The 27,617-nt window shown below is 36.9% G+C and overlaps 1 protein-coding gene across 1 annotated transcript in view; it reads left to right on the forward strand.

Annotated features, from left to right (window-relative positions):
* The window catches only part of syne1a (spectrin repeat containing, nuclear envelope 1a), a 151,137-nt gene that overhangs the window by 71,202 nt on the left and 52,318 nt on the right, over nt 1-27,617 (forward strand). The window contains 25 exon segments of the mRNA XM_051139300.1: nt 32-175; nt 3,444-3,608; nt 3,699-4,016; nt 4,121-4,276; nt 6,603-6,773; nt 8,728-9,054; nt 10,375-10,527; nt 11,319-11,486; nt 12,965-13,141; nt 15,631-15,777; nt 15,891-16,016; nt 17,953-18,129; nt 18,673-18,938; nt 19,055-21,218; nt 21,299-21,636; nt 21,758-21,902; nt 21,995-22,204; nt 24,046-24,180; nt 24,182-24,327; nt 25,122-25,287; nt 25,399-25,554; nt 25,764-25,916; nt 26,354-26,536; nt 26,625-26,762; nt 26,865-27,050. Of these exon segments, the coding sequence (XP_050995257.1) occupies nt 32-175; nt 3,444-3,608; nt 3,699-4,016; nt 4,121-4,276; nt 6,603-6,773; nt 8,728-9,054; nt 10,375-10,527; nt 11,319-11,486; nt 12,965-13,141; nt 15,631-15,777; nt 15,891-16,016; nt 17,953-18,129; nt 18,673-18,938; nt 19,055-21,218; nt 21,299-21,636; nt 21,758-21,902; nt 21,995-22,204; nt 24,046-24,180; nt 24,182-24,327; nt 25,122-25,287; nt 25,399-25,554; nt 25,764-25,916; nt 26,354-26,536; nt 26,625-26,762; nt 26,865-27,050 (6,615 nt within the window).

A 27,617-nucleotide genomic window follows, 5' to 3' on the forward strand; every position in this document is an offset into this window, starting at 1 on the left:
TGATTTACTTTAATCGCTATGCTTTGTACAGCTCCTCTATGAGGAAGTTCTTAGCCACTCTAGCCCTTTAGAGACCATTGCGACCAAGGGATCCAACATGACTGAACATACAGCCACCCAACAGGAGATCCAGAAACTCAGTGAGAGATATACAGCCATTAAAGATAAAGCCAAGGTAAGCCAAAGATGTCAAATTGTAGGCCACAGACCAGTGCTTAAGTTTGTTTTGGGTGGTCAACAAGAATTATTCAGCACGAGCTAATATGGTGAAGCCAACTAAATGTCAAGTGGTTATAGAGTAGAGTAGAGTCCTGCTCATAGGGAAATTGATTTTTAACAGTAACATAAATCTTTCAAGACAGATCTACAATGAAGTTGCTTAGGGCTCTATGATTCTGCCGATGCGGAAAACGCAGATGGAATCGCAGAATCCAGTCATAAAAATGAAATTTACCATATGCAGAGTGTCACAGAAGTTGCTCAATTTTGCATGAATAAATAAAAAGTAGGTCAGTACTATTAAATCAAAACGTGATATGGACTTGTGTCTGTGAATATTAAACTGTTCTGGGTGGCTCTGTGTGAATGAATTGTGCAGATGCATGGTTTTGTTTAGTACACACATACTGAAGCGTGCATGGCGCTTTCAGTGTTTTCAACCTTTGCTGTCTCAGTATACGAGTGCATGAACACATGAACATAATCTCTAGACCTGCTCTGACAGTCACTTCATGAGCGTTTTACAGTTTAGTTTGAGAAAAACTATCATCATATTATATACAAACAGAAACTGAAGGTCTTCGCAGCAACCTGTCAAAATAAAAGTTTGGTTTAACTTGAATAAACTGTGACAGAAATATATTACTCACTGTACTACTACTACTAGTACTACTAGTGCTGGGTAAATATTGGACAGAACACATGCTGGGTTAAACGTTTTACCCAACATGCCAGGGTTGTTTTATTTATGTCAAGTATTGTTTAAAAAATATTATATTTCTGGCTTAAAATGGGCTGGAAATGAAAAATCACACATAGAATCATAGAGGCAACAGCAATACTCAAAAGATGAACATTTATTATTAAGTCAGAACACCCATGGACAAAAATATAAGACAAACTGTATATATTTGGGTGAATATACAGCATAGTTTACAATATTACATACCTTTAAACTCATTTAACAATCATTTTAGAAATCGAGAATGTAACATTTAAAAGTAGCATAATTTAAATGTTTGCCGGTTTGTTGCGAACCTCAGACCGTCACCTCACATTTTACTCGTAGCTGAAAGAAGCCGTGATTGACTCCGTAACCTGCCCATAAACAAACAGTACTGAGATTAGAGAACATATTTTAACATTAAATTAAATTCAGTATTATAAAGCAAAAGGTGTTTCCAACATGCAAAAGGAACGACCGATGGTTAAGGAGAATCTTTGCAGATTATCTTCCTTGAAATCTTAAACATGCACACACTACAAGATTTGAAAATTGTGGCGCATCACACACTACAAGATATTATTAAAGGGGTCATTGGATGCCCATTTTCCACAAGTTGATATGATTCTTTAGGGTCTTAATGAAAAGTTTATAATATACTTTGGTTAAAAATTCTCAATGGTAGTGTAAAACAACACCCTTTTTACCTTGCCAAAATCAGCTCTGCAAAATTCATCCCATTCTGGTCAAGGCTGCTTTAAATGCAAATGAGCTCTGCTCGCCCCGCCCCTCTCTTCTCTCTGTGGAGTGACAAGCATGTTTACTTTAGCCGCGTTTAGCCGCTAAACTTGCTAACTGGCACATTATTAGGAAAGGCGATCGCAAAGATTCATTAAAAAAACCCTTATGACGCTCATGTCAATCAGCTATCGTGGGAGTGGCCTCTGTGGGTGTGACGCCACAATGACAGGCATCTGAGAATGGCTCGATTTGAAAAAGGGGATATTATTTTTACGGATTAATTAAAAACCACTGCATGGATTTTTATCATTATAGGTTAGATTTGTACATACACTGCCAACACACATTAATGTTCAAACAACATGTAAAAGTAAACTTAGCATCCGATGACCCCTTTAAGATTTAAGACCCCTTTCAGCAACTAATGTTTACAAATGTTAGTTAACCTGGTAGCAGTCACCTGGTATGTTGAAAACTGAGACAGTTTTACTCTAGAGCTTTTCATGCTCCATGCGGTTGTGATATTATACATAATATAACATATTATACAGACAGTGTTACTACAAAAACATAAGAAGCAGTTCCCTCCATCTCCCCTATCCAGTGGACCGTACAGCAGCTGTTTTGTGGCCACGTATTGGCTGTTGTGAAAGTACTGTATTCTGTGAATTCTGTAGCGTGAGCCCGGCTATACTTACCCAGTTGATTGATTACATTGATAACTGCAAACATTTTTTGTGTTACAAGTTTTCTAAAATGTTAGGTTTAAATATGCAAATGAGGTATTATTTAAAAAAATATGTGCTAGTTTTTTTGACATATTAGAATCAAAAGTTTTTAAATAGGGAATTTTGGTTATCTCATTTTTGTCACTCCATAATTCAGAAAATACTTAGAACAAACAGAAAACAATATATTTTCCCAATTTTTGGGGGAATAAGATGTATATAATCAAACAAATTATATATGAACAAATCCCTCTATAAAAACCTTCAGGATATAGACAGGAATAAAAATGTGAAGTTTGGTGTGTGTAAGATTTATGGCTCAGTGCAGGACAAATCATTTTTTTCATTTAGAGAAAACAGGCTTTAAAAATATGTATTGTAATTAAAATCTATTGACAAAAATAGATAAAGTGCTATAAAAGAAGCACTTAACAGTGTCTTTTGGATGTTTTCTTTCCAATAGTCTGAAAACAGACAGGCCAAAATCTCAAACTTGACAGGTGCATGAAAAACAGTGTTTTTGCCTGCAGTGTCTGGCCTTAATTAGAGATGCTTTTGAATATTAAAATTAAATGGAAATGGAATCCAGAAAATTAATGGAAAAAACAGAATTTGGTAAAACTAAAACTGAATTTGAGAAAAAAAGAAATTTCAAAATTTTAAACTTTATTTCAAATTTAATTTTTGTTGAAGTTTAAAAAATGCTGTTAAGTAATAACCAAATTCTCAGTGCAGAGCAACACAACCTATTACCCTTGAAAAATCATTCCAGTTACCTTGGAAACTGAAAAAATTTGTGGCCAACGAGCTCACCAGTGACTTGCCAGCATTGGACATGAACTATTTATATATATATATCTATATATTGGATCTAGTTGGTGTGGTTTGTGGCTTAAAATGCTTTATTAAAGTTTTCTCTATGGAGAAAAAGAATGGGGAAAATACTGGAAGCGAGCAGCTAAAAAGTGTTGTGCTCTGTTTCCACTTATAATGGAATAAATTTGAAATAATATTCTCTGCTGATGTTTCAGGCTGCTGTCAGTAAGGCAGAAGAATTGGTTCTGCTCCATCAAGAATACCAGCGAGGGCTGCACATGTTTGAAGACTGGCTGGAGCAGGAGCAAAACAGTTTGGCCATTCTCTCACCCCTGGATGAAGACGTAAATGCTCTGGAGAACACGTTAAAAGAACTGCAGGTTAATATAAGGCTTTAAATATTATAGGCAACAAATATTCTGCACTACCTAATCTTTACATTTTATTCGTTCTGTCTAATAATGCTCCAGATGCTCCAGTCTCATTGCCCTAAGGGACATAACTTGCTCAGCTCCGTTCTTGCCAGTCGAGAAAGAGTCATTCCATGGGGTGCCCCGCAAATTGAGGATCGGGCTCTGGAAACAGCGCAGACAGAATGGCAGGGGTACCAAGACCGGCTCGCCGAGACCAAAGTCCAGGTAGAGCAGGCCCTCGCAAGGGTTCAGCAGCTCGAAGGTTTATTCCAAAGCTTAGACCAGTGGCTGGTTGACATGGAGCTCAAAGTGAAGGTGAGAAGCCACCGTCGCTCTGATCTCACTGCAAAGGAGGCCCAGCTACAACACCTTAAGGTACGATGTATTATGCTTCTGCATGATGGTTTCTGAAATACAGTACTCTTGTTTCATTTAGATATACTGTATGTTGACCTTTTCCTGTCATTCTCTTATTTCAGCGGTGGCAGATTGAGGCTGCTCAACGTCAGACTGAGGTGGAAGGCCTTAGTACTCTTGCACAGCAAGTCGTAGAGGATGCTCATGTCAGTGGTCGGATCAGTACCAGGGTTACTCAGCTTACTGCCCGCTACCATGCCTTGCTATTACAGATACAGGCAAGTCAGCCTTGTAAATTAGCATTTTTTATGTACTTGATTATTTCAGGAAAGTATGCAACATTATTCATTAAGCTGCCAGTTTACTAATTTTTTTACAAATAATGTGCACAATAATGGTCTGTTTTTATCTGTTGGTGTTTGAAATGTCCTGTTAATTATAGAGAAACATGAGATTCATATTCATATTGCAGGTTCTTGGATTTTTCTTTGTATTCTCCTTTCGCAGTGTGAAAAAAAACGCTGTGATTTTACAATCTGGGCACCTTATTTCCCACCTTATTCTTGGCAAGTAACTGAAATAAAGTATCAATATTATATATAAAAACAAGCAAATAAAAATACAAGCTTTTAAAAACACATAAAATTACTAAAACTTATTAAATATTATTAAATATTACTAAATGCTATAAAGGTATATTAATAATAATAACAATAATGTTTAATTATTATTAAAATGATTAATAATAATAATAATAATATATTTTTTAAGTTTATATAAATATATATACATATATACATAGTCTCCTATATATATTTATAAAATTAAGCTTGAAATAAACAAAATAAAAAATAAAAATAAACAAATAAAAAATAAATGCAAACAATTAAACTTGAAAAAAGAATAGCAATATATATATATATATATATACACACACATACATACACACACACACACACACATGTATTTCTCCTATATATATTTATAAAACAACTTAAAATACTTAAAAGAATATTATAAATGTTGTCTTGGCAAATATCGGAAATAAAATAAGTTTAAATATAAGTATAAAATGTCAAAATTGATATAAAATAAATGAAAACTTAATATCAATATTATATAATAAATATATCATAATATAATATGCATTATATTATCAATATTATATAATAAAAATAGATATTTTTATTTTATTATTATATGTGTGTGTATATATATATATATATATATATATATATATATATTTAGTCTCCCATATATATTTATAAAATTAAACTTAAATTACTTAAAAGAATATTAGAAATGTTGTGAACTGAAATAAAATAAAATGTAAATAAAAGTATTGAAATTGATAAAACTGACATTAAATAAAATACACCTTAATATCAATTTTTTTGGTATAAAAAAAGTTAATAAAAATACACAGAAAGTGACTAAAATAAAAAAAATAGAAAATATCTAATAAAAAAATTACTAAATGCTATAAAAGTATATTATTATTATTATTATTATTATTATTATTATTATTATTACTATTAATAATACTAGTAATACACTGTTGTTGTTTTTTTGCATTGGCATTTTAAAACTATATTTTCACCAGTTTTCTTCCTTTATATTTCATATTAGCCTCCTGTACTTGTTTAGATCAGCTGCTTTATTTTTATCTGGGAAAATTATTGCAGTTATTATTATTATTATTATTAAAGTATTCTCTGTCAATGTTTTAAAATTTGCTAAATAATAGAACATTTTCAATTCAGTTACATTTGAACTTCATTAATTAAATTTGAACATTGTTGTGTTATGAGTGTCCCGAGTTCGAATCCCAAGTCCCACCCCTCTCTTTCTCCCATTTCACTTCCTGTCTGCTCTACACTCCCATGTTGTAATACAGGCAAAAAAATGTCAAAAAAAAAAAATTCTACTTGACAATTCGTTCCTACAATAACGTTTCTTTTAATAGAACTTGGTGTCATTGACTCACCTCTCACTTTGCTGCCAAAGCACACTGATGAGTCTAATTTCTCAGCCATCTAAACATTGGAAGCTATCCAACCAGTATACCAGCTCCTGTGACCCTCTGTGATGACAAAAAAAAAAACCCTACACACTGGAAAAATCAATGCCTCATCCACATTGAGACTTTAAGTTGTAATTATACAATATAGGACTCAATATTGGCCATCAATCGGTGCTGCCGCTTTTGTGCCAGCAGCAGAGTTGTTTTAAACACTTGCTGTAACACCTCTCCTTTCTGCCTACTTCTCTCTAACATGCACACACCCTGGCTGCGACACAGAATAGAGCGTGTAATTATTCTGTGAGAAACAACAGGCCGCCACATGCACTGCAGTCAACAGCTATTACGTCTCTGCAGATAGGTGTGCGCGCGGCACAGCGCAAAAGCGTTAATTGGTGCCACGTGCATGAGGGATCTGCATGTCAAGTGAAAAATGCGGCAAAATAGCTTAGCCTCAAGCCCCCAGCGGGGAACGCGAAAGAGTGTGCGGCATTGGATCAGTCAAAACACTTCATGCTGATGAGACAGAATTCCAAGCGTTCTTGACAATGAGCCTTTTGATTTATTCTTCTGTCATTCAGGATACCCTCAAACAGCTCCAGGAAGAGATGCAGAACATTACAGAGGCTCAAAATGCTCTCAGGACCTTCTCTGATTGGTTGAGCACAGCAAGAAAGAATTTCAAAATTGTTACCGAAAGGACAGAAGCTCTCGACCGCATCACAATGGAAAAGAAGATGAAGAGGCTAGAGGTATGGCCTAGTGAAAACACAGCTATTACTGTACATACGAACACACACACATATATATATATGTATGTATATGTGTGTACATATATACACACATATATATGATTTTTTTATTTTATTAAAATATGTATATGTATTTATATATGTACATACATACATACCATACACACACTCACATATATAAATATATAATTAAAAAATATATATTTTTTTAAACAAAATTAAATGCATGTACATATATATATATACACACACACACACATAAATATATATATCATATTTATATATACATCATTTTTATACAATTTAATGCATGTACATACAGAACTATACACACATATATTTTTTTACATGTTATTTATGTTTATTAGTTTTAAAAAACTAAAAAATATATTTTTTTTCAATTTTATAATATATATATATATATATAGTATACACAGACATAATTTTTTTAACATTTATAAATTTATATATATATATATATATAATATGATATATATATATATATACACACAAATATATATAATTATATATTTTTTATATTTTTTACATACAGTGCAAGCGCACACACAAATTTATAAGCAATAACATTTATTTAAACAAAAAAATCATGGAAATCATTCAGACTAAACAAATCTTTATTTTATATCATTTCAGTTTTGCAAATATAGATAAACACTTCTACAGGGTTTTATCATTTCCTTTTCTAAATGTTGAAGGATCAGAGAAAAAGATAAAACTGTCACCCCTTTTTATCCTGTGGTTTAACAGCTATTGATTTGGCCTGATAAAATTACACACACACCACAGACTAGGACTCTCAGTGGGCCTGGCACAGTTTTGCACTCATATTTGAGACCGTAAAAGCCAGTGTGTCTGTGTGTGTGCACATGTACGGGTCTCTTTGTCTTCTTAAGGATATGATCAATATGTCTACTACACAAAGCAAAAGAAAGCTTTAGCGCGATCGCACCCTACGTGCACACGCGCACACAGCCACTTCACACACTCCCCCACTGTGATAGCTGAGATGAAGAAACGGTCTGTCTGTGGAACCTGCTGGCACAGACTGTGTAATTGATGCTATGCCCTTGCAGCTTCAACATCACATAACACTCTCTTCCTGTACACACATATACATGCACTACTCATTTAGTGCATATATTATAATATAATCCTTGTCAAGATCAATAGCGCCACACAATTGCTAATAGCAAAGTGATATAGAGACTATCTGCCTTTTATGCACACCCACTACCCCATTAAACGGTAATGTCAGCGGTATAGATGCATGTATTTGTGAATTAATAAACAGCCAATTAAGTGTACATTTCTATGGCCAGATCATGTTTCTTTGCCCAATTATTCTTGGATCCTACACCTCTTCGCATCACTAACTTCTCATTTCCTTATTTGTGTGTGGAGATGGTCATTAAAACACTGAAACTGCTTTCCCTGTCAGTACCGCAGCAGTAGCTCCAGATCCAGCTGTCCAGCTCTCATGTACTGCTCTTTGTAGAGACAAGAGGCTGATATCATATAGAGAACCTTCCCGCTTAAAGGTAAAGGAGTAGGAGGGGCCGAACGCGGTCGTTGCCGGGGAAACCCCGCTGCTGCAGCCCCATTTAAGGCCTGGGTAATTGGGTCTTCCTCTCATATCTCTGACCGGGGCCTCGCCGGGTCTCCGCACACAGGTGTCAGGAGCCCGGCAGGCTTCAAAGTACCCATCAGAAAAGTCCACTTCAGAGGAGCGCTCTCTAAAAGTGAAGCTCCACGTGAACAGAGAGGATCAGAAGCTGTCAGAAACAGGAAATTCTTTACTTGTCTTAGCTGCACACTGGGGAATGCATAAATATCTTTCCTGTGGCTCATTAAATTATTGATTTTTGTTTGTTTGTTATTGTTGTTCTTTTTGTACCCTTTCATTTGTTGTTTAAAAGACTCTCTTACCCCATAGTCTCTACAGGGGGATATGGATCAAGGTCACAGCCTGCTTAAAACACTTCGAGAGAGCGCAGAGCAGGCCGTTTCCTTCTTGGATGACCCTGGAGCATCCAGGCTAGAGAGGGAAGTGCAAACAGGCCGATCGCAGCTCGAAGAGCTTATTCTGGGGCTACGGGAAGAGCATGCAACCCTGGAAAGGAGCATTGTGCTCTATAAAGATTTCCAAGAGCGCTACAAGAGCCAAATTCAGTGGCTTAGAGAGACTCGAGCTCTTCTCAGTTCCACAGTTGAACCCAAAGCAGAACTTTACCAGAGGAAGGCCCAGCTGAACAAGTACAAGGTCTGTGATTTGTTTTACAGTCTTTAACTGATATGAAATCTGTTCTTTGTCAACAAAAGTGGAAGTCACCCTAGTCATTTTTAAAATCTGTAGCATTGCAAGCATTAGGATATAAGTGTATAATATAAATGCAGTTGAGGTCAAAAGATTACAGTAGGTCAAACACTTACTGATGCTTCAGAAGGAAGCCGGGAGTGAAAACTTCTGGAATTTGAAGATCAGGGTAAATTTAACTTATTTTGTCTTCTGGGAAACATGTAGGTATCTTCTGTAGCTTCTGAAGGCCAGTACTAAATGAAAAAATATGATATTTAGGCAAAATAAGAAAAATGTACACATCTTCATTGTGTTCAAAAGTTTACACCCCTGGCTCTTAATACATCATTTGAGTCCCTCAGTGGTCCTCAGTGTGAAAAGATGGATCTCAAAATCATACAGTCATTGTTGGAAAGGGTTCAAATACACAAAAATGCTGAATAACCAAAGAATTTTTGGGACCTGAAGGATTTTTCTGAAGAACATCAGGCAGTTTAACTGTTCACGACAACGAGGAACTCATTAACAACTGTCACTAAACAAAAAAAACACAGTTGTGGATCATTGAGGTAACAGCACAGTATTAAGAATCAAGTGTATGTAAACTTTTGAACATTTTTATGAATACACCTATTATTTTCTCTTGTGGACTATATGTAAATGTCTTTTATGTGAAATATCTTATTCAGGTCAGTACTAAATAAAAAAAAATAACATGCATTTTGTACGATACCTCTTATTTTAGTAAAATAGATTCTGCAAGGTGTGTGTAAACATTTGACCTCGACTGTATACATAAATCATTTTTTATTTATAATTGTTACTTATTTTATTTATAAAAGCCACTTGTGCTCATGAAGGCTGCACAATACAGAAAACAGCAATATTGTGTAATATTGTTACAATTTAAAATAGCTGTTATAATAGTATTTATAAAATACTGTTATAATAATATAAAATGTAATTTATTCCTGTGATGGCAAATCTGAATTTTTAGCAACCTGAATTTACTAATTTGTTGCTCAAGTAACATTTCTTATTATTATCAATGTGAAAAAAATATCGCTGCTAAATATTTGTGTGAAAAGGAAATCATGAAATATTTTGTTTCTGTTTTTTTTTTTTTTTTAGATGAATTTAAAGTTCAAAAGAACAACAGTTATTAGAAATAGAAGTCATTTTTAACAATACAGAGTTTATACTGTTACTTTTGATCAATTTAATGTGTCCTTGCTGAATAACCCATGTTTGTCTCTTTATCTGTATTCATTTTTTTGTGTCCAGGCTGTAGAGCAGATGTTGCTATCGCGTGATTCTGCCGTGAGCTTTGTGCTAGAGAAAGGAGAGACTCTGCTGACCCTCCTCCACTCCCCTTCTATCACAGACAACATGACCAGACTACAGGCGGACTACCAGGAGCTGTGTGGCTCAGCAAGGGTGAGCTCACAAAGATCACAAAAAATACCAAGTTATGTCATGAAAATCTAGATTGTGCAGACTGATGGGTCCTTAGCGCAAACTGATGATATATTTAAACTACTTGGCACAAGCTGATTGGTTCATGTTGCATTAGCAGCCAATGAGCTTGCTACTTTATATTCAAATGTCTGGTTAGCATCCACTAGAGCAGTTCCCAGCACGCTTTCAGAGTTCTTCTGAAACCCTCCACCTCCCCGGCTCCACCTGTACAGATCTGCTGTGGGTTGTTATATATGCTGTTTGTGCCGCAGCAGTATGTCTTAGATACTCACAGCACCATATTGGTGTATGTATTGGCGGTAGCAAGTTCCTGTACTTGCTTTGCAGCAGCAATAATCTACAATGACAGCAATAGCCAGCCAAAAGCAGCAGCCAACATTTAAATATCAATGTTTGTTTTTAGCAATTTGGAAGGGTGACAGTCATACACATATAGAATAATTTAAAGCTAAACTGCAAATTTTAAATAGTGGAGAAAAACAAATTGCTATGAATGTGTAGATTATTTCCCTTTTACGCTTTTGAATATTAATTTGGAGTCTTTATGTGCTATTTCCTCCAAGATGGCATCCATTAACCCTGCAATCAGTGGCATGAATACTCACGTTCAAGTAATTCATCTCATGCTTGCAGCTGTCAGAAGCTCTTTATGGCATGAGAGTTTCCAGCTGTGTGTTTATATAGGTACTTTAGTGTGAGTGCTTGCTTGCAAATGTCTTGATCATATCTGTTTAAATGTATTTCCTTAGACCCACGTTCTCAGATTGGAGGCCCAGGTGAAGAAACAGGAAGCTTACCACAAAGATCTACAGGAAATTGAACGTTGGCTTTTGCAGATGTCCAGCAGGATGGTGACTCCTGACCCGTCATCAGGAGGTGGCCTGGAAGCTGCCACTCAGCAGCTTGCCAGACATAAGGTGACAAATCACAAAGCTTCACAGAAGAGCAGAACCCTATAAATAACCAAACAGACATCTGCACTTTGTATACCTACATATAAAAATATTTAGTTAATATCAAGAGTTGCTGTTAAAGGCATAGTTCACCCAAAAATGAAAATTCTGTCATTACTTACTCACCTTCCTGTTCCAAACCTGTAAGACCCCCGTTCATTTCCGGAACACAAATTAAGATATTTTTGATTAAATCCAAGAGCTTTCTGACCCTGCATAGACAGCAATGCAAATACCACATTCAAGGCACAGAAAGGTAGTAAGGACATCGCAAAAATAGTCCATGTGACATCAGTGGTTTAACCGTAGAGCTGCACGATTTTGAATTAATTGAGAATTGTGATTTTTTTTGTTTCAAACAGAGATCACGATTCTGCCATGATTCTAAACTAAGCTACAGTAAATAACGTCATTTACTAGAGGCTGACAAAATATTAATTGCTGCAGTCTATTCAGCAAGGTTTTATTAATTTGAATGATAAAAAAAATAAATGATTCAATGACTCACTCATAAATACTTCACTTGTTTCATTACTGAATGAGTCAGCATTTTCAAAAAAATCTTTTGAATGAACGATTTAGTGACTCACTCATAAATACTTCACTCGTTTCATTACCGAATGAGTCAGCGTTTTTGAACAAATCTCTTGAATGAATGATTTAATGACTCATAAATACTTTACTTGTTTTATTACTGAATGAATCCGTGTTTTTGAACAAATCTCTTGAATTAATGATTTAGTGACTCATTTATAAATACTTCTTTCATTACTGAATGAATCAGCATTTTTTTTAACAAATCTCTTGAATGAATGACTCAATGACAAACACATTTTTAACAGTCACTTGTCAACACCTAGCAGTGAAACAATGTAATCAACATTGTAATCAACAAATGTTATTTGAAGCACCAATTTGAAACAAAAATGTCTTTCAACAGATGATTTCCTGTATTTTGATCGCTACAGACTGTATTTTGATAGACTTCTGTGTTTATATCATAACTATAAATGCTTCAAAAGACTGCTTGTGAAACTGCTTCATACCTAAACATGATAACTGCTCTCATAGTTTTTGAATGATCCGGTATGACTTTATCAAAGGTTTAATAGACAGACAAATTATTGTCATTTAGAAATAAGACATCATTGATGGTTGAATGGAGATTGCGATCTTTTAACGATTAATTGTGCAACTCTATTCAGCCATAATTTCATGAAGCTTTGAGAATACTCAGACACTCTCGGATTTCATCAGAAGTATTTTAATTTGCGTTTTGAAGATGACAAATTTGGAATGACATGAGGGTGAGTAATTACTGACAGAATTATCATTTTTGGGTGAACTATCCCTTTAACATTGATATTCACAAGAATATTTAAAACTCTTGCAAGGAGAACGTTTTGTTTAAATTTATGCTTGCGCATATTGTCTCATCACAGGCTATTATGGAGGAGATAGCGGGTTTTGAGGAGCGTTTGTCTACACTAAAGGAAAAGGGAGAGGAGCTGTTGTCCGGCTGCAGCGAGCGCCTCCAGGCTCGGCTTCGCCAGCAAATTCAGAACCACCAGCAGGGAGCAAAAGACAGCTACTCTGCCATCTGCAGCACTGCCCAGCGTGTGAGTTTACTTGCCAACACACCAGCACAAGACCAGCATTGTGCCGTTGTGTACTGTGCATATAGACCTACAACAGTTTATAAAGACCCACAGTTAATACAGGCAGGAGTGTGATTATGTGACTTTTAACGTGGGACACAATGGTGCATCCATTATTGGCGCAAAAATATCTGCATACAACTAAATATGTGACCCTTTACCACAAAATCAGTTTTAAGTAGCACAGATATATTTGTAGCAATAGCCGAAAACACATTGTTTGGGTCAAAATGATCGATTTTTCTTTTATGCCAAAAATCATTAGGATATTAAGTATAAATACACTACCGTTCAAAAGTTTGGGGTCAGTAAGACTTGTAATAGTCTTTAAAGAAGTCTCTTATGCTCATCAAGGCTGCATTTATTTGATTAAAAATATAGAAAAAAAACAGTAATATTGCAAAATGTTTTTAAAATATAAAATAATGTTTTTATTTTAACATACTTTAAAATAGAATTTATTCCTGTGATGAAAAGCTGAATTTTTATCAGCTGTTACTCCAGTCTTAAGTGTCACATGATCCTTCAGAAATCATTTTAATATGTGGATTTATTATTAGAATGATCAGTGTTGGATAATATCAACAGTTGTGCTGCCAAATATTTTTTGGAACCTGTGATTTTTTTTTTTTCATGAATAACAAGTTTAAAAAGTACAGTGTTTATTCAAAATATAAATATTTTATAACAATGTAAATTATTTATTATTAACTTTTAGTAAACTTTCAATTATTAACTTAATACATCCTTGGTGAATAAAAGTATTAATTTCTTAAAAAAAAAAAAAAAAAGAAACAATAAAAATGTACTGACCCCAAACTTTTGAACGGTAGCGTATATCAAAACTTAATTTTGAATTAGTAATATGCATTAGTAAGAACTTCATTTGGACAGCTTTAAAGGCGATTTTCTCAATATTTAGATTTTTTTGCACCCTCAGATTCCAGATTTTCAAATAGTTATATCTCAGCCACATATTGTCCTATCCTAACAAACCATACATCAATGGAAAGCTTATTTATTCAGATGATGTATAAATTTCAATTTCAAAAAATTGACCCTTATGATTGGTTTTGTGGTCCAGGGTCACATAAATCCTATCAACCACATAAGGGTGAAGGTTTTGAACAATTAACAATTTTGAACTAATTTTTAAAAAATGTCTCTGGCTTTATGTCAATTTTGAACAAACTGTACAAACAGCAGTTAAATATATTTATTGATTGATTAATTGATTATCAGTTATTTCCAGTAAATTCTCATATATTGCAATTTTTAAGTTTCAATGCTCATGATGTGATTTCCAGTCATTGTGCTGGTGTCATTGTTTATTGTCCCTCTCCTCACACCAAAGCTTTGTTCCAGCAGCAAGCTCAAGTGTGTGCCAACTTTCTGCCACTCTTCCAGAACCTCCTGATTATTTTAATCCACTCTTCCTGGCTTCCTAGTTGCACAGGCCCAACTAAAGTGCTGACAAAATTCTCCTTTCAGTGTATTTGTCTTTTAAATCAGATTAAACAATGCTTACCAGGCAGTCAATAAACTGGGGACGTCTGGCAATGTGCTTGACATTTTGACTTCTGCGTGCCAGTGTCATTACAAGGAGACCCATCAGGAGGCACTAAGAAATCATTTCTCCATGAAAGCGTATCATTAAAGCCCTCGGCAATGAAAGTGAGCACATATACCCCCCTTTGCAAATCACCATTTCCCCCCTACTCCAGCTCTTGCAGTATCCTACCAAAAGCTGCCACCTGCTTTCCTCTAAGAACCCTAATCACACACGCCCCTAATATGGCAACTACTCTGTGCCATCTGACACGTTGCCTGCTCAGTCGCTCTCTGAGCAAACCACCCAGTCTATTAATACCTCGCCCCCTTTGCCGTGCCAGTTTTATTTTGCCCATCAAGTCCAATTCCGTCAAAACAAGCCGAGACATTGATAAAACCCCTCCCTTCTGGTTTGCTAGTTTATACCCCGTACCAACATCTTGTGCCAACCTCGCCAGAACAATGCCATCCGGTAAATCCCGCCACCTGGCAGTCTGGTCAATGAGTTCCTCAGTCTGCATGTGCTGTGCCAACTCCTGCCGTCTGCCAAAGCAAGCCTGTCGTTGCCTGCCCCCCGCGAAGACTCGTGAATTAAGAATGTCAATCAGCGTCAGCTTTTCTGCTCACGGGATTAGGGATGCCAGAGCATTCAACACCTGTCAAACGGGCTTTGCTTTATGTTGACCCGATTTAGCATGGTTAACCGTATGCCCCACTCATGTCGTTTTCTGTTTCGCTCCTCAAATATGTCAGAGTCATGCTGTTCCTGTTTTATACAGCTAAGGATTACTTAAAATATCCTTTGATGTGCATCATTTAAATGTTATGAATTGGCTTCTGTAAGTGGTATCGTTTCAGTTACTTTTGGCCACTTCCAGTTACTCTGTCTGATTGTGCAGGTGTATCAGAGTCTGGATCGGGAACTCCAGAAGCATGTAAGTCTGCGGGATACACTGCAACAGTGTCAGACGTGGCTTTCAAATGTGCAAGAGGAGATCCATCTTCCTGCACATGCACCACATTGCCTACAGCAGGCGATAGCACAGGTATACCTTTTTATGCTGATTTTGTGTATGTAGGCTAAAGTGGCACAATGAAGTTGGTATAAGAAAGATTCTATCATCAACTCTTCTGGGGATCTTTTCAAATGTCCCATCAGATGAAGCAGGATCGAACTCTGCAAGAACAGGCTAGTACCTATTTGCAGCTGGTGTGCTCCACATGTGATCTTTCTGATGAGAAAGTACAAGAGACAGCTGCTGAGATACAGCAGGTCAAACTTCAGGTGAGTGACTACTAAAATGTTAAAAATACATTAAAGTGTTCTAACTTCAGGTTTTAGTTGCTTCTTCAACTACATACGTTTTTATACGGAAGCCCATTTCCACTACTGAATATAAAAAAAAAGGTAATCGCAAGTTTTTATCTCACATTTCTGACTTTTTTTTTTATCAGAATTGCAGAATACAAACTCGCAATTCAGACTTTTTTTCCCAGAATCGTGTAATACAAACTTGCAAGTCAGACTTTTTTCTCAGAATTGTGAGATATAAAGTCAGAACTGCGAGATATAAACTCACAATTGAAATAGAGAAATAAAGTCAGAAACTTGCAACAAAACTCGCAATTCTGACTTTTTTTCTTGACTTTTTTTCTCACAACTCAAAAAAGTCAGAATTGTGAGATATAAATTTGCAATTGCGAGTTATGAAGTTCAATTCTCCAAATCCAAGACTGATATGTACTAATAACTTTAAGTTTATATCTCACAATTTTGACTTAAAAACACGCCATAGCAATATAAACTTGCAATTCTGAGGGAAAAAAGTCACAATTGCAAAAAAAAATTCAAAATTGTGAGTTTGAATCTCACAATTTTGACTCAGAATTCTGACTTTCTCAGAGTGTTTTCTCACAATTGATAGATGAAGATATTTTGAACATGTCCTGCAATAAATATATTAAGACTTATTTTTTGATTAGTAATATGCATTGCTAAGAATTTCATTTGGACAACTCTAAAGTTGATTTTCTCAATATTTAGATTTTTTTGCACCCTCAGATTCCAGATTTTCAAATAGTTGATAGTTTAAATGGTAAAAACTCAACTATTGCATGTTATAAAGTCATAATTGCGAAATATAAAATCGCAAATCTGTGAAAAAAAAGTTACAATTGCAAAAAAATGTCAAAATTTATATATCGCAATTTTGACTCCGAATTCTGACTTTTTCTGATTTTTTTTTTTTATTACGCAATACTGACATTATATCTCGCAACTGTGAGTTTATTTTTCTGACTTTATGTCTTGCAAATGCAAGTTTATAAAACCGATAGTTCCGGTGCTTGATTCTGATTGGTTGTAAATTACTCTATGAACATACACCTTTGTTTACGTCTGTGTGTTGTTTGCTGCCACAACCATTACTGAGGAGCTACATTGTTTGGTGGAAGAATAATATTTTTATTATTATCATTACACTTTATTTGCTCTGTTTTATTTTGTTAAACCTTACTACGTATATGGAATAACCGTTTTATAAAAGCAATAAGCCACGTGAAGCCGTTTTAGGCACTCAGCTCCACTCCACTAACAACGCCCCTTAGCTGTTATAAATTCACTGTAAATCACGGTTTCTTGGGGCTTATTGCTTTACTGTATTTTACAGTTCTGAGGACAAAAGTCAGAATTGCGAGTTTGTGTCACATAGTTCTGAAAAAAAGTCGCAATTACCTTTTTTTTTTTTTATTCAGTGGCGGCAGCGGGCTTCCATATTATTATATGGAGCTCCTAAAGTGTGATGGGAGGAAAAAAATATTTCAATGTTTTTGCATTCCCCATAGAATCCTTGTATTCACTTGCAAAAACATTTCCCCACTTGCACGAAATTGTTGACAGAAATAATATGAGGTGACAGGAAAATATTTATCAATACTTTTATGAGCAATTGCAAAGTTTCCCAGTGGAATGTAACACTTTTAGTACTTTGGTAGTGTCCCAGAGTTTGATTCTTATTTGGCCACAAACAAATTTATTTTTTTCTCTCACATAAAACATGCCTTTTTTTTTGCTACTTTTTAAAAGACGATTGTGTAGGTTTTATCGATTAGAGATTGGTCCATGCCCAAAGTTTCAGTTTTAAAATATGAAAATACATCACAAAACCCATAATATTAGATTATGTTGGAAAATGTTTAGAGATGCTTTCCACCTAATGCAGATCGAGGAGAGGATGCTGGAATCTCAAGAACTAGCAGATAACTGGCGAGAGATCAAAGACTTGCGTTCCAACCTTGAGTGTCGTCTTCTTGAGGCTGAACAACTCCTCCAGAGCATGCTAAGGAGGCCAGCTGAGCTCGAGCCAAAGGTTGCTCAGAACCAGCTGGACCAGGCTCAGGTAAGCGACAGCTTTGTGTCTAGATGACAGCCATTTGAAGACATCAAAATGATTACCCAGTTTTATGAAACATGGGTTTCATGAGATTTTTGAGTAGCACTACAGCAAATTTGATATTATGTTAATACCTTATGCACAAGTTTTGTACACTATCTGTACATCAGTTAATCAGATGCAGTCTATTATGCATTGCTGAAAGCTCTGGTGAGCTTTGGCCTCTCCTACATTTCCTGGCAGGAAGCTTCATTCATTAATAAAGATTTCTCTCCAGATTACTCGTCTGGGTGTAATTATGGATGTGTGAATTGATTTGTCAGTGCCTGTAATAACAGCGTCCAGGCAGACCCCTTCATTGTGTGTGAAAAATAGCACATATTACCATCTCTGGATGTGCTGAGAATTGTCAACAATAGATTGAATGAAAACCCCAATTACCTCAAAGCTCACTCTCTGCCAGTATCATCCAGAGCTGTCTTTTTGGCAGGATATCAAATAAAGACAGGCAGCATTTATTAATAACACCCCATATTTCATGCCACAAAGGACTTTATCCAGGAGATGCGAGCCAGGCAGGTTGATCTGACCCAGCTGAGAGAGAGCATCAATAGGCTAACGGCTGGTCAGGAGTCCCCTGAGCTTATGGAAGTTGGGCGCCTGCGCTGTGCTTGGCTGGATCTGGGCAGACAGGCTGCACAGCTGCTGGAACAGAAAGAGGAGGATCTACAGAGAAGCGGGGACTATCATGACTGCATTTGTATGGTGGAGGAGTTGTTTGACCAGCTGTCCAAGAAATGGGATCAATTGGCCAGGCATGCAACATTTCCTTTCAAATTTCGCACAACATATTTATGTTTGATAGCTAATCTTCAGCCATTTTTGTCAGCAGTTCTTCTCTTTGTTCATAAAACCACTGAATCTTTTCTAGGGGGGATACTGAGAGCACAGCTGAGTGTCTGGATGCCTTAAAGAAGCTATCCACAGACCTGCAGGACCAGAGATGTGTGCTCGATGACCTGAGAAATAATAGACACGGGATCCTGCCTCGACTGAGCTTAGAAGACAGAGACCTGGTTAAGGAGCAGGTGGGTTACCTGGAGCATCGTTGGACCCAGGTGGAATCGCTCGTCCAGCAGAAAATCCAAGATTCAGCACAAACGCTGGAAGAATTGAATCAGATTGAGGACCATTTGCGGGAGGCTCAAGAGTGGGCCGAGTTGCAGCGGCCATCCCTGTCTGAGGTTCTCAAGACCAGCCCCCCTCCAGATTTGGCCCAAAGCTTTCTGTTTGATCACTTGAGCTTTTGTGCAGAATTGGAGGCCAAACAGAAGCTTCTGGCAGAGGCTGTGACAGATGCCAATAGCCTTTCCTCTCGCCTAGGTCTTAATGAAAGGAGGAAGCTGCAGACTTTGGTCCAGGAAGCACAGACAGAAGTAGAATCGCTTGGAACGAAGGCAGCTCAGTATCGCAAAAGCCTCAGCAAAGTATTTACAGAACGAACACAGTTCCTACAAGCCCTCGACAGAGCAGCTGAATGGATCAGGAAGCAAGAGCAGAGGGCTCTTGCAGATGACCATGTGGCGCTTTTACCAAATGTACTGCAGAAGCAGGTGTCAACTTGTAAGAATTTTACCAGCAGCCTAAGAGCGTATCAGTTGGAGCTCACATCTCTTTGGGTACAGGGACGAGAATTAGTAAAGGATGCAACCGACGAGGAAAAGAAGGAGACTCTTCAGAAGCTGGAGGAGTTGCAAGTTACCTTCGAGGCTTCCTTGCAGAAAAGCACCGAGCATCTGCAGCACCTGGAGAAAGCGCTAGTCATTCGGAAGTACTTTAAAGTGGACCTTGACAGGATCTGCGAGTGGCTAAAACAAGCTGAGGTAGCTACGTTTCCAATTATTGACCTGAGCGGGAACGATGAGGAGCTTCAAAACCAGCTGACCAAATGCCAACAGCTTCTTGATCATGCTTCAGAGTATGAAAACCTTTTGCTCATCGTCCAAAGGGCAGGACAGGAGATTCTTCCCACCTTAAATGAAGTTGACCACTGCTACCTAGATGAGAAACTCAATGGCCTTCCACAACAATATAATGACATGCTGTTGCTAATCAGAGAGAAACGTGACAGGATCCAACAAGTGCTTTCGGACCGCAGAGAGTTTGAGTCCCTCATCGATGTCACACGAAAAGCTTTGAAGGAACTTCAGGACAAGTGTGATGGTTTAGAGATAAAGTCAGTCAACCAAAGTCTAGAAGAGGGAGAAAGACTGCACAGCAGTTATGAAGATCTCACGAAAAGTCTTGCAAATCTCGTTCAGGGTATGAAAGATATTAGGATTAAAACTCAGGATTTCCTTATCATGGGTCAGCCATATGCTCCTGAAGTCATTGACCAGCTAGTTTGTCTCCACGGCAGTCTTAACCAGCAGATTGAGTGTAAGATGAAAGATTTAAGGAAGACATTAATAATACTAAATGACCATCGAACGGTCATTGAGAAAATGGACTACAGCATTACTAGATTCAAGGAACAGCTTGGCCAACTTGACTCTAAAGGAGATGAAGAGGCAGATGCCACGGAGAGATTATCTACACTACACAACCTATCAAAATGTCTGGAAGAGGTTAGTTCCTATCCAGAGGGTCTCAAAGCACAAAATGATGACCTTAAGCAGCACTTTGACTTAAAGACCCTTAAGACTCAGGTTATCTTCAGGGAGGAACAACTTCGTGCTTTAAAGCAAAAGATTAAAACACACATAGAAGAATGCGAGAGAGGTTTTACAGGAAATAAGGATTTTCAAACAGATATAAAAGTATCAATAGACTGGCTCAAGAATCTTAGGGATCGATTAAGATGTCCATTAATGTTGGAAGAAGCAAAAACTGAGATTGTGGAAGAGGAGGTCAGGTCACTGTCAGCACTTCAAGAGGAAATGAAATCTAAGTTTAGAGTATTAGAATATGTAACTAATGAAGAGAAACAGAAGTACATCAATGACCAAAAGCCATTTCCAAAACTCTTTAAAACCACTTTAATGGATATTCCAAAGCTGAAGGATGATCTTCAGCAAGCTGTAAACACCAAACAGGTAAGATATGATTAATTCCTAACAGTTTGTCTGTTTTCTGACTGAGGAATGAAATACTAAAGGTGAGCTTAATGTTTCAGGTGGCTTTGCAGTCTATTCAATCTATGCTCCAGAGATACCACCATTCCTTGCAATCTGTCCAGCAGTGGTTTGAGGACGCTGGTGCTCTACTTGAGCAGGCCCCACATGAGGTAGACCTGGAGAAAATTTCAGACTCCCTCAAGGACTTAGAAAATATATCAAGCCGGGAACAAACAATCAAATGTACGATGCAAGAAATGCAAGATCTAGTACCTCAAATGGGTGACTTTTTGAGCCCTACTGTAATGAAGCAAATCCAGAAACAATGTGAGGAGTCTTATCACAAAGGCACAGAGGTCTCTGACCAGCTGAAACAATGTCAAGACACCTTGCAACGGTAATGCCAATGAAATTTAAATAAGGCATGCAAGACCCAAACTTGTATCTGCCTTCTTCATATTAACAATATGATTTACGAACATTATTATCTATATACGCTTACTTTATTTCTCTGTTAGAAGCATAACTCAGTGGAGATCCTTCCAGGATGAAACAGATGAAGTTATCAAGCAGATGAATGAAGTTGAGAAAACTATGACGGAGTTCACAACTGCCAGAGCAAACTGTGAACAAGAAGCTGAAGAGAAGCTCTGTTTATACCAGGTCTATGACTGCAAACTCCTGATACGTTGACTATGATATGGGTGTTGCAGCTTTTCTAAAAATTTCCTACTGCTTCCCCTTTTTTTCTCTAGAATATTGTGTCACAAGTTCCGGGTCATGAAGATGCATTAAATGGACTGAAAGAAAAAGCAGCACAGTTTGATCAGCCTGCCATAAAAGACAGTACTTCTCGGTCAGTCTGTTCACTGAGCCATCGGTGGACTCGGTTGTTCAGTGTTGCTCAAGCTCAGATAAAAGCCCTCCAGGATTCAGCACGTAACTGGAGATGCACGAGGGAGAAGGTAGGGAAGCTTCACGGATAGATACTCATCTCATTACACTAAGATACCCTTTTTATGATTCTGCATTTCAGAGAATGTATTCAAACAAATGCAGTAGTGCAATCAGATACAATACTTCATTGAATAAGCAGACAAAATGCCATAAAATGATTGTTAGGTGCCCGAAGAGCATATTTTTAAGTAAATAAACAATAAAAGCAGTTATTCTGCAAGCTGTAGTAAAGCTGAGTAAATCATGGCTGTGGTTGTGCGATCAGACAAAAGCGTCAGTTGCCGGCAACGGCCTGAGAATGATGTAATGTTTGGCAATGACAGTCCATACAAAAATAGCGCAACATGGAAGTTGCCAACTCACCACTTCTCCCATAAATCTTTGCAGCTATCACAGGATATTACATCGTTGATGCAGGGATATGCTGCATAACACACACTATATGTACTTATCAGTATATATATATATATATATATATATATATCATGTATCAGATTTTAACATGAATACTGTAATATACAAATGATTATTGAAGAGACATTGCTGTCCAGAAATCCATATCTGTAGCATGCTAGCAGTAACTGTTTCTTGTTTATTTTTGGCAGTGCACACTGTAGTTTCTTTGTGACCTAAGATTCTGTCATTGTTCAGCTGAGGATATGACATCACTCAGTAAGAATGAGTCAGTTGCTTGCAAAACTGTATGAATCACGGAGAGAGGAGAGTCTGTTTTGCTTTTTTTCATCAGTTTCTGATGAAGAGTTCTCTTCTCTTCAAGAGTTCCTTGATGTCCTGATGGCTGCTCTTTTGTCACCGCAGTTATCAATGTCTGAACCTTCTCCTTTCATTTAATAAATAAAAAGTTAGCGATAAATTACACTGCATTAATTCCTAATGGCTCACTTTTGATTGAATCTAAAAATGATTTTATATTTGTTATATCCACATTAATCAGAATGAAACTTGTAACATCACTGACATGGCAACTGAACATTTAAAAATGTAAAAACATATACACTGCCAGTCAAAAGTTTTTGAACAGTAAGATTTTTAATGTTTTTTAAAGAAGTCTCTTGTGCTCATCAAGTCTGCATTTATTTGATCCAAAATACAGCAAAAGTAGTAATATTTTGAAATATTTTCACTATTTAAAATAACTACTTTCTATTTGAATATATTTTAATATGCAAGTTATTCCTGTGATCAAAGGTGAATTTTCAGCATCATTACTCCAGTCTTCAGTGTCACACGATCCTTCAGAAATCATTCTAATATGCTAATTTGCTGTTCAAGAAATATTTTTTTTATTATCATTATTATCAGTACATTTTTCAGGATTCTTTGATGAATAGAAAGATCCAAAGATCAGCATTTATTTGAAATAAAAAGCTTTTGTAACATTATACACTATACCATTCAAAAGCTTGGAATCAGTATATTTTTATTTTTTTGGAGGGGAAGGAAATTATAGAAATTAATACTTTTATTTAGCAAAGATGCTCTCAATTGATCAATTGAAGATTTGTATTTCAGATAAATGCTGTTCTTCTTAACTTTCTATTCACCAAACCTGAAAATTTCAACTCAGTTTAATAATAAATGTTTTTTTGAGCAGCAAATCAGAATATTAGATATTTTTAAGGATAACTGAAGACTATAGTAATGATGCCAAAAATTCAGGTTTGAAAAAAATATTTAAAAATCTTACTGTTCAAAAACTTTTGACTGGTAGTGTACACATAAAAAGAACAACATAAACATAAACAATTTTTTTTAACAATAAAATAAATGTTATAGCATGACAGTAAAATCTGTTGGAGTAACCCATTGCACATCTCTCTGTGATTAGCTGGAGAAAATGCGAGCTGTCTGTGAGGACCTGCACAGTCGTGTTCCTGACAGCATGGTGGAAAAAGCCTCTAGTATGGCAGCCTTACACAGCCTTCTGGAGTACCACGATTCCTTCAGTCGAGAGGTGGAAAGGAGAGAGCAGCGCCCTGACCCTCCTCAGACACCATGTGCTCAATCTGTTCCTCCATCCTCAGACCGCTGCATCCAGTACAGACACCAAACATAACCAAGACAATCCATGTCTGCTGGAAATTCAGAGCATTCAGGAGATATATGACAAGTATGAATATCAGTCTGTCTTTTTTCTGTTTTATCTGTCAGTCTGTCTGTCCTCCTGCTCAAGAGCAGGTATTAAATACACTAAATGTTGTAGTTATAAAATCAGAGGCAACAATAACCTTTTCAGTTCCATTTCCACTTCAGTTTCATTAAAACTTAAAAGAGAAGTCCACTTCCAAAACAAAGATTCACATATAATGTACTCACCCCCTTGTCATTTGAAATGGTTTTTGAAGTTGAGGGAGAAAATACGATTGGAGTTTTTCGACATACCCTAACTGTCTTGAACCAGAATACACGGAGTTCAGGGAGAGCAAGGCAAGACGAGCGTTTGAGATTAAAAAGTATTTAAATTGTATTTTTTTTTTTTTATGAAAATAACCAATCGTTTTGCTAGATAAGACCCTGCTGCTTCAGTTGGGATTGTTTACAACCGCATTTGGGATCGTTTGAAGCCCCATTTAAACTGCATTTTGGAAGTTCAAAATCGGGGAACCATTATATGGAGAAAAATACTGACATTTTTTACCTCAAAAAACATGATTTCTTTGCGACTGAAGAACGAAAGACATGAACATCTTGATTGACAAGGGGGTGAGTACATTGTATGTGGACTTCTCCTTTGAAAAAATCTGGAAAAATGCAGATGTTGAAGAAGAATTAACCAAACCCAATGTCTTGAAACTTATTCCAAGTAATTTTTGAAAAATGTCCAACTCTACTTTTCTGTCATTTGCTTTTACATCTGCAGTCATTTGCATAATATGTATTTTGTGCATCTCTTTTCTCCCTCAGTCTGTTGCAGCAGGTGTGTGCTAGCAGGCAGCAGGTGCAGGTGGAGCTGCGGGAGAGAGAGGAAGTGGTGAGGGAGTTGGGCCTGTTGAAAGGCTGCATTCAGGACACCCAGGGGCTGCTGCTGAGCCCCACTGCAGACCTAGATAACCTGCTCACTGACCTGGAGGTAATGCAAATCGCCTTCTACAGTGCAGACAGTACTCTCATTCTAACATCCTACAAACCCAGTTCACTTTGCTCATAATAAGTATGGTATGTTTTTGTGGTATTCTTCTAGACGGCTCATGGAGGCATGCAGTCTCACCGCCAAAACCTTGAGCAGATTGCAGATCGTCAACAGATGAAATACCAGGACCTCAATGCCACCCTTCCTTCAGAGATCAGCACCCAGCTGGCAGAAGTTACACTGGCTCTGGGTTCTGCAGAAGATCAGGTACCTTGTTTCATGCTAGGAATTCTAAGTAAAATCTGGTGAGGGATTAAAGTGAATATCTAAAATTTGATTGTGTCAAAATGTAAGATCTGTGCAGTGGCATTGCAGTGTAAATGCAGCCAAATAGACCAGCCTAATTTGGTTTAGTAGGAAAACCAGTAACTGAAAATGTAGGTAATGTCTCTTTATAACTTCCCTATTTATTTCAGGTGCAGGCACGGGAAAGGGAGGTCCAACACAGCAGAGATATTAAAGAAGACTTTAACTCTAGACTTCAGGACATCTCGAAGAAAGTCAAACTCATCTCTTTGAAACTCAAGCAGAAGGCTGTGGATGTTGAAGAGGCTAAGGAGGAGACAGAGGTATAAATACAGCACAGTCTTTGGATGCTGTAGTACAAATTTTGCCCTGATTACTGAAGTACACAGTGTAAATGATGACAGAAGTGTACTTCAGAATGACTTCTGCGCAACCTGATTTCTAAATATATCACGATGAGTGAAATTCATAACAAGGCAGTGTTATTTTAGTGTTATGTATATAGGGCTGTACACGTACTTATCTTTTTAGAAGCACTTGTGCTCCTAACTTAAAAAATGTAGGAGCACAGTCAACATTTCTAGTCAATAATCAAAAAATCTGGTCAAAAATTAGCCTTTGCATTACGAGGTGATATTTGACTCCTTAAAGTGATTTACAGGGGATATTTTTTTCATTTCGTATTCATTCTTGCATATTTACAACTTTCAACCTATTTTCTCTGCCATTTTTTTCTATTTTTCTTTCTCTGTTAATGCAGACTTTATTTGAGGAGCTAGAGGAGTGTGGTCGTGCTCTGTCCGAGCTAGATGTGGCAGTGCAGGAGTTTGGTGAGCAAAATCCTCTCCTAGCTAAACAGCTGGGCTCCAGCCTGAGTAAACTGACTGAGCTTCATGCTCAGACCAGACGACTGGCGGAGGGGAGGACCACATGCCTTCAGAAGGTCAGCATTTGTGGAAACCTGAAACCTGGATCTTTTTTTTTTTTTCAATAAAATGCTTTCAACAAATTGGCCTTTTTCTCTATTTTAGGCAGAAAAGAACTTTGAAGAATTTAATGAAATGCTGACGTTAACTCTCAACTGGACAGAGAAAGCAGAGACTGTGGTCTCTGCCAACATCATGTGGAGTCCAGCTTCTCAGATGCAAGAGCAAATACGAACCCATCAGGTGGTGTCACTCGCTTTAGCTAGATCAGACCATAATTTTCAGTATTTTTTAGTAGCTGTTGTGATTATAATGTAATGTTATTTTGTGAAATATCTCATTCAGACCTTATTGCAAGAGTGGCAAGACCTCCAGGGAGAGTTTGAGGGTCTAGTGGAGAGGGTGGGACTGTTGGGGGAGGTGGTCCAGACAGATGCTCTCCACCAGCAGGTGTCAGAACTGAGCAGACATGCTGAAGAGCTGCAGCAGAGAGCCAAAACAAGACTCCTGATGCTACAGGACGCAGCCAAGGTAATAGATAGCAGCATGTCACACTACATAAAAGTATTATAATGAGAAAAATGAGAGTATTGCAGTGGGCTATGCATGTGCCTATGGTCTTTTTGGCTCTAGTTAATATTTTTCTGTGATGTGCCATGCTGAGTAGAGTTATGGAAAAGATTCAGTGTCTTGTTTTCAGTTTTATAAGCACATCCATTTTATTCTAATGTCATCTCAGCAAATTAAAGAAGAAAAAACACTGCGCTATCACTGCCTCAGTCTGATTCAGGCTTCAACACTGTTGTATCTTTAGAAAGACATTGCCATCTAGTGGCCAGTTAGATTAGCAACGTAATTCTTCATCATTATGTATCTTCTTTGCTAGATGTAATTAATGTCTGTTCATTAAATTGCTGTATGCTCAGCATGCTGCTTTAACTTAACACTGTTTTATAGTTTTATCTTAAATCATACAATCAGTAATGTACATAAAATGTATTAGTCCTCATTAATTGTCTGGATTAATATATGCCATAACTGTGTAACTGGCATCATGCCATGAAGAAATTGGATTAATTATGTGCTTCAATTTTTTGT

Source organism: Labeo rohita, chromosome 20, assembly GCF_022985175.1.
Source record: "Labeo rohita strain BAU-BD-2019 chromosome 20, IGBB_LRoh.1.0, whole genome shotgun sequence".
In the NCBI taxonomy this organism is placed as follows: domain Eukaryota; kingdom Metazoa; phylum Chordata; class Actinopteri; order Cypriniformes; family Cyprinidae; genus Labeo; species Labeo rohita.